The following is an 8,198-nucleotide window of genomic DNA, read 5'->3' as shown; positions in this document are numbered from 1 at the left end:
GTGTGTGTGTGTGTGTCCTGGAACCAAATCCCAGCAGATATCAAAGTCCCAATTATAGTGTTATAACCAAACATTATAGTGTTAAATGGGGCTACATCTGCACTGCAAGAATAATCCAGTTTGACACCACTTTAACTGCCATGGCTCAATGGTATTGAATTCTAGAGATTTTCATTTTGTGGATTACTTAGCCTTCCTATGTCAGAGGGCTCTGGTGCCACAGCAAACTACAAATGCCAGGATTTCATAGCACTGAGCAATAGCAGTTAAAATGGTATCAAACTGGATTATTTCTGTAGTGCGGATGCAGCCTGGGTCTGTGAGTTCTTCTGGCTTCTCGGCAGGATTGCACCATGCAATGTCCTTCTTGGATCCATTTGGCTAACATCCAGCACACTCACCTCTGCTTCTTGCCATCCCACAGAGTCATCAAGAAATTCATAGCACAAGTTCTTGTAGCGAAGGGCACCAGGAGGACATGGAGAGCGAGGGAGAGCTAAAGATGCATTCCTGGCACCTGCAAGAGGCCAAGGAAGGATCTCTTTGCAGAATGAGTAAAGGCTTTGTGTGGGGCACCTGTGACCCCACACTCCAAATATACAGCAAACTTTGCAAAGCCCAAACAATGACCCAAGGTACCTCAAAACAAAACAAAAGCACTCAATCAGTTTATCCACCAATGTCATTATTTCTTCCTTTTACTTTCATTATATGTCCTTAGGAAGTGCTTACATTCAGATATGAGGGCAGATAAGAGAGAACTAGAAAATATCCTAAAACGTAAAGATCTACTGCTGAGCACAAAAGTTAGAATTGTACAGACCATTGTATTCCTTATTTCCATGGATTGATGCGAGAGCTGAACAGGTAAGAAAGTGGATAGATAGGAAGAGAATCAATTCATTTGAGATTATGGCTGGGATGGTTCTAATGTTAGAACTCAGTTGTATATCTTAACTCTCTGGTTCTTTCATGGGATTAAAAGAAGGACAAGCAACTCTTTGCTTGAAAATCCAACCGGAAGAAAGGCAGGATATAAATCCATACAAAAGGAAATAATTAAAAATGCTCACCTTCCACTGTGGGGTTAAAGAGCAGGCAGCCCAGGAGGCACAGGCCGAAACAGGGCACCGGTCCCATCTTTTAGTTCTCTGACCTGGGGGGAAATATATATAGGAATATAATTAAATGCATTCTCCACCAAGGAAGAAAAAAGGCAGCATCTGGCCAAATCAGATGCAATATCAGATTCATGAAAGCGTTTCTCTCTCTTTCACTCATGCAAGCCTGGATAAAAACCCCATCATCCCGAGAGAGAGAGAGAGGAGTTTGCATGCAGGAAATCCCTATCTATGTAAGGGGGGGAGGGAGAATGCAAAAATCTTCCAACGGAAGAAGACTAAAATGGTGAAGGGCCTGGAAACCATCAAGCCTTATGAGGAGAGACTTAGGGATCTGGGGATGTTTAGCCTGGAGAAGAGAAGGTTAAGAGGTGATATGATCATAGCCCTGTTTGAGTATTTGAAGGGGTGTCATGTTGAAGATGGAGCAAGCTTGTTTTCTGCTGTTCCAGAGAATAGGACCCGGAACAATGGATGGAAGCTCCAGGAAAAAAAAAGATTCCTCAATGCTGCCTCAATGGAGTCTGGTGGAGTCTCCTTCTTTGGAGGTTTGTAAACAGATGGGCATTTGTTGAGGTGCTTTGGTTGTGTCTTCCTGCATGGCAGAATGGGGCTGGGCTGGATGGCCCTTGAGGACTCCCCCAACTCTGGGATTCTATGCAACCCTAACAGGGAGCTATCCAGTCTTTTTTTGGAAGACGTCCAGAAAAGAAGATCCCACCACCTCTCCAGGGAATCGGTTCCATTGTCAATTGCCATTGTCAACTGGTTCTCACTATCAAGATGTTCCTTCTAATGTTCAGCCGAGATCTACCCATCTGTAACATAAAGCCACTAGACCTGGTCCTTGCCTTTGGGGCATCAGAGAACAAACCTGTCCCCTGCTCTCTGGGCCAGTCCTAGAGGTATTTAAGGAGTGTGGCCATGCCACTTGACTGAATGCATTTGGCCCTCCACATTTGCGGCTTTGACTTTTGTGGATTTGATTGTTTGCAATGTTGATGAATATGTCCTCTCTAGGAATCTCTCGGTCCTCCAGCGCAACTGTTGACCATAGAGAACCTAGAGAAAACACTTCTCTAGGCATTTGTAGGTCCTCCAGTATGATTCGATAGTCAACCTCTGGCTGATGTTGTCCACAGAGTTGCACTGGAGGGCCTGGCGATCCCTAGAGAGGTCTTCTCTAAGGTAAAAATAATAGGGTTTTTTTGTAGGGTCGCCATAATTGTCCTCTATTACCAGGGACAAAATGTAGGACAACTTTGAGACCAAACTGTAGGACAACTGCAGGACAAAACTCAGCCCAAAATGTAGGACATTTAAGAAAAAAGGGAGGACCTTAAATATCCTACATTTTTGGCTGAGCTTTGTCCTGCAGTAGTCCTACAGTTTGGTCTCAAGTTGTCCTACATTTTGTCCCTGGTAATAGTGGACAATGGGTTTCCCACATTAATGGGGGTCCTTCACCCCTAACCCCATTGAATGTGGAGGATCCACTGTTCACTCAATTCCCTTGACCTTGCTTCATGTGTTTTGATTTCCACACCTCTTACCTTTCTTGCTGCCCTCCTCTGATTCTGCTTCACTTTGTCTTAGGAGCATCATATCCTAGAGTTGGAAGGGGTCTCCTGCCTCTGCTCCTCCACTGCCTCCTGCTCAATGCAGGATCTGCAGGTATAGCATCCCCAACAGGTGGTTGTCCAGCCTCTTTTTGAGGACAGCCAGAGGAGGAGAGCCTACCATCTCCCCAGGAAATAGGTTCCATTGCTGAACCAGTCTTACTGTCAAGAACAGGTTCTTTCTGATAGAATCATAGAATCCAAGAGTTGGAAGAGACCCCAAGAAAGGCCCTGATCCAGTCCAACCCCATTCTTCTGCCATGCAGGAACTTCAATCAAAGCATCCCCAATAGATGGTCATCCAGCCTCTGTTTAAAGACCTCCAAAGAAGGAGGACCCATCATTCTCCACTGAGGGAGTGCATTCCACTGTCAAACAGCTTTTACTGTCAGGACGTTCCTCCTAATGTTCTTCCATTTTAATGGCGGGTTATGTGTGACGTCGTGTGAAATCGTTGCGCATAATTGTACGATTTTTCCAAGATGCTCACAGGATAAACTCCCAATCTCCTTCCTGTGATAAACTCAGACGTCCAGATTAACCCAACATTAACCTGGATAGAAAGTAGAAAAGACACGCAAAAGCACAATTGATTTTCAGACAACATTGTTGTTAAGGTGCATTAAGGCAACATTCACCCGGTTAGAAAGCAGAAAAAATGTGACTCTTTTTACTTCTGGAAAATCCTGAAAGTACAAAAGATTGCCTTTTGTCAACAGTTTAATGTTGTGGTAACCTCAATGGGTCTGAAAATCAATCACGATGCTACAGAAATAATCCAGTTTGACACCGCTTCAATTGACATGTCTCAATGCTATGGAACTTTTGGAAATTGTAGTTTTGCGACATGTAACAAACAATGAATCCCAGAATTTCATAGCATTGAACTGTGGCCATTGAAGCGGTGCAGATGCAGCCCTAGAGAAGAAGTGGGGCTCTCACCTCTTTGCTTGTCTTCTGTGCAGCTGATCCAATGCTCCTTCCAAGAGTTTGCTGCACAAGGTTGTGTGGCTCCTAGGAATATTTATAGGCAGATTGATAGAGATATTTATGGGCAGATTGATAGGATTATTGATAGGCAGATGGGGTGCTTGTTGTCTGAACAAAGAAAGGCAAGCATCCAGCCACACTTCAAAGCAAAGTGGATTTCCAGCAAGTGCTCCTCCCTTGTTAGAACAAAAAGGGTACTATAAAGCACATATATATGAGCAGGAAACAAAAAAGAGACAAGCGCCACGTGTTTATTGGGGGGTCAACCCTTTATTCCTTTAAAAAGACTCTTTGTAAAACTTTATGCCTCATTTTTTTGGAGAGCGTTGTTATGACTCCAGTGATCTCTGTTAAATGTCCCCAAAGAAGCCCCTTTCTTGCAAAGGCTGAAACATGACCAAGAGCAAACAGAGCTTCTCTCTTTTCTGTTTCCCAACCATGATAGCAAACCCTCCAGGAGGTCAGGTATTTGGGGGGAGGGTTTAAAATAATCCATTATTGGGGGGGGGGTCTACAAAGGTTCAGGATGGAGGAAATGTGATAGTCCTTAAGATACAACCGGAGACCTTTGGGGCCTCTTCCAACTTTACAATTCTATGCTTCTTCGATTCTATGCCCAGTGACCCAAGGGACCAAAAAGTGTCAGAACTAAAATGAAATTACTGACAACAGAAACATCATTGGGATAGTTTAAGAATACAGCAATAAGCAAGGCAATCTCCCAGCACATTTGTCCCACATGAAATGCCAAAGGGGCTGAAATGAGCCATCCTATAAAGTCTTCTTCTGGCTTGGAGTTGATGGCTTTCATGGCTGGCAACCATAGTTTTTTGTGGGTTTTTCGGGCTGTGTGGCCATGTTCTAAAGGAGTTTCTTCCTGACGTTTCTCCAGCATCTGTGGATGGCTCCTTCAGAGGATGGTGTTGTCCAAGGACAGAACACAGCATCACAGGGTTGCATTCCCACTATGATTTGATGCGAATTGCTGATTGCGTTATATGTACCTCGTTCCCATTAGAAACAGTGATTGCATCAACAATGACACAAATTTGCGATCATTTGACTGACATTTTTTAAAAACCCTGCAATGGATCGATCACCATCAATTCCTGGAATGCATCCTCTGGCAGCGCAAATCCAGTGGAAACAACACTCGTGTTAAATAAAATATGAATGCATGGGATAGGGAAATAATGTGCTTCCATAGTGAGAACTATGCACTGAAGTGAATTGATCAATCAATCCAATGTCAATGCAATTGGCAAACCGATTCAAATGCAAGTGGGAATGAGCTCCTGGAAGGAACAATGGATCTGGCGAATGCAGGATCCTTTTCCTTATTGCCTTTTTGGCCCTGCTGATCCCTCTATAGGGATATCCCCCCTCCTTTTAATTTCTCTTTTATCTTATCTTGTAGCAGACGTTGAAAGTTAAGCAAACAGTGGCAACGTTGCCTCCTTTTTCTGGAAGAAGGCTCCCAGTGTTGGAGTCTGCAAATACTGAGCAGCACAGAGGACTGTGAAAGGGCACGGCTGGCAGATGGATGGGCCAGGATCCTCCTTCTCATCACTCCTCCAGCCTGGCTCTTAGCAGCATGCCTTCCCAGTCTGCTCCCCCTGATTCCCTTTGATTTTCAGCCTGTAAAGAGGATAGATAATAATATAATAATTCTGTATCAGGGAAATTTATTATTATTATTATTATTATTATTATTATTAGTTCAATAATGCAAGAGAGGCCCTGCTACGACAGCCTTGCGAGGTCGCCTCCCGTTGTGTATACTGAGCAGACCAGGAATTCCAATAAACAGAGCAGAAGCAGACTTTTCTAAGTAAGTTCAATTTCTTAAAGCAGGAGGAAAACACACGCAATTCACTAATGCACACACAAACACACACACACACACATACAAGGCTCAGGAAAAGCAGAGGTTAGCACTGAATGGGATTTCAGGCATCACTGGGGTGATAAGTACCAGAATGTAGACTCCCTCCAGGAATCGAATTGGGAAGAGGTGAGACAAGTCTGTTCCGCAGCGTGGCTTTGAGCAGAAACGCCCGTGTCCAAGTTAAAGGCCTGACGGACGTGGAGTAAGTAGGCTTCTCAGAGGGCAAAGTCTGGGCTTTTTATAGGGCAAGATCTTGCCCCTGGCAAAGGTGATTAATTGCTTTCTTTTCACCTGGACGACTATGTCTGACTCTTAGTGGTCTTAAGCTGCTCAGACAACAGACTTGAGGAGGGATAAGTGCCTCAGGGAAGGCAAGCATTTGCTCTTCGTGGGCACTATGATAATCCCATTTGCGACTCCCTAGACTATCTCTTATGACAATGGGGTGCCCCTTAGGGGTGGTGTGTACATGTCCTCACACTTTGCTCTTAATGGCGGACGGGCAGCCAGAGTTCATCTAGGGGTCATATCATTTATACCACAATTTATAGGGAGCAGCATGAGTAACAATAGGATCATTGTTTTTGCTGCTACTACAGCTTTGCTTTACCACTGAGGAAGACTTTTGTTGAAATGCGGTTGGATGTTTTGATACTATCTACTTTTAAAGTACTTGTCTTTCATGCATTTTTGCACAGTGTTTTGCACTGTTTATAGACTGCCTATTTTGATGTAAGGGAATGCTTTGCCATTTTAGACATTAAAACTATTTGTTTTGTTTTACGCTGTGAACCCCTTTTTCAGAGACCCTCTCAGTCCACCCGCCATCCCTCCATTTTCCAAAGGGAGAAGAGGAGGAAACAGAGAGGACGGGCAAGGAAAACCAAACAAGGGCCAGAAGACAGATGAGAGACCTAAATAAAGAAGGTCATGTAGGTGATCCTCCTTGTGTAAGCCCCACTTAGAAGACCCTATCTGGAGGCATCAAAAGTGTCACACAAGCAGGACAAGAGACAGTCAAAATCCCCGAAAAGTCCCCGTAATCTTAATATGGCAATAAAGCGTAGCCCTAATTGAATAAAAATAATTGGAACTTATTTCACTCTCAAAATTACCATTAAAACCAACCAAAGACTCTTTCAGTCCTTCTGATACTTTTAAGATGTTTATTTTGACATGAAGGGGCTCCAGGGAGCTTTGTGCCAAATAGAAACGTGTTCGGCTGCAACTGCACTGCAGAAATAATCCAGTTTGACACCCCTTTAACTGCCCCGGCTCAGTGCTATGGAATCCTGGGAATTCTAGTTTTCTGAGACATTTAACCTTCTCTCTCAGCAAACTCTGGTGTGACAACAAACTACAATTCCCAGGATTTTATAGCACTGGGCCATGGCAGTTAAAACGGTACGAAACTGGATTGTCTCTGGAGTGAAGATGCAGCCTGAGTTGGGTCCAAGACACACTGCAGAAATGATCCAGTTTGAGACTGCTTTAGCTGCCCTGCCTCAGTGCTAGGGAACCCTGGGAAGTGTAGTTTTGTGAGGAAGAGCTCTGGTGCCACAATGAACTACAATTCCCATGCGTCTGAGGAAGTACACTTAATAATAATAATAATAATAATAATAATAATAAACTGTTTATCCTTTGCAGATCTAAGCGGGTAACAACAAAGTACAATAATGTACAAATCTCACAAACAGTATAAATACAGTGGTACCTCGGGTTACGAAATTAATTCGTTCCGCCGCCGCTTTCGTAACCCGAAAAGCCTTCCCAAGCCGAAAACCCATAGGCGCTAATGGGGAAAAGCCGCGATTTCGTGTGAAATAGCGCCGAAAAGCACCAAAATTTTCTTCGTAACCCGAAAAAACCTTCGTAACCCGGAACAGTTATTTCCTATGGTATTTTTTCGTAACCCGGAAATTTCGTAACGTGGGTATTTCGTATCCCGGGGTACCACTGTACATCAAAGCACAAGCAATGCAATAAAACAAATTAAAAACAAGGTAAAAACTACAGAATTAAAACACAACAATAGCAAGCGTAAAGTGCAGGGAGTGCAGATGCTCCCTTGTCTGTTGGAAGAGGAAGGTTTTTCACCTTCCCAGGAAAGCTAGGCCTAAGAGGGAGGGAGCCAGGGCCTGATGCCTGAGAGACTAGAGAGCCTTTTCTGAGGGTGGGGCGGCGACCACTCTCCAGTCCTCTCTCTGATTGGCTGAAAACTGTTAATGTGTGACACTCCAAAGGGTTGGTAGCCAGCCTCGCTCTCAGAGTCAGGGCTGGAGCTGAAATGGGCAAAAGTCACCAAAAATGAACTGAAATAGAGCCAGGCACCAAAATCACACCAAAAGCTCTGGAAAGTCCCCGTTTCCGTGTGAAAGTCACCACATTGGCAACACTTTTCTACATCTTTGCTGCAGGGACCGTGCAGGCGCTCCCTCTGCTGGCCACTGGGAGCAACAGCAGCCTTTCTCCCCAGACAAGAAAAGAGGGCGTGGCAGGAGGAGTCGAAGAAGAAGTAGAAGGCATGCTTCGCGCATGCGCATCCCGAGCTGCCCTTTCCCAAGCAGAAGGAACCAT

General features: G+C 44.4%; 1 protein-coding gene across 1 annotated transcript in view; it reads right to left on the bottom strand.

The window, feature by feature from the left end:
- Positions 1-1,140, bottom strand: part of LOC121930820 (lithostathine-like) — a 16,983-nt gene extending 15,843 nt beyond the window's left edge. Inside the window, exons 1-2 of the mRNA XM_042467717.1 lie at positions 1,074-1,140; positions 402-517 (exon numbers count right to left, since the gene is read on the bottom strand). Coding sequence (XP_042323651.1) covers positions 402-517; positions 1,074-1,140 — 183 coding nt within the window. The remainder of the gene's footprint in view (positions 1-401; positions 518-1,073) is intronic.
- Between the last annotated feature and the right edge of the window lie 7,058 nt (positions 1,141-8,198).

This window comes from Sceloporus undulatus, chromosome 5, assembly GCF_019175285.1.
Source record: "Sceloporus undulatus isolate JIND9_A2432 ecotype Alabama chromosome 5, SceUnd_v1.1, whole genome shotgun sequence".
In the NCBI taxonomy this organism is placed as follows: domain Eukaryota; kingdom Metazoa; phylum Chordata; class Lepidosauria; order Squamata; family Phrynosomatidae; genus Sceloporus; species Sceloporus undulatus.
Note: the sequence above shows the minus strand (reverse complement) of the source record. Positions and strands in the feature narration are given on the sequence as shown.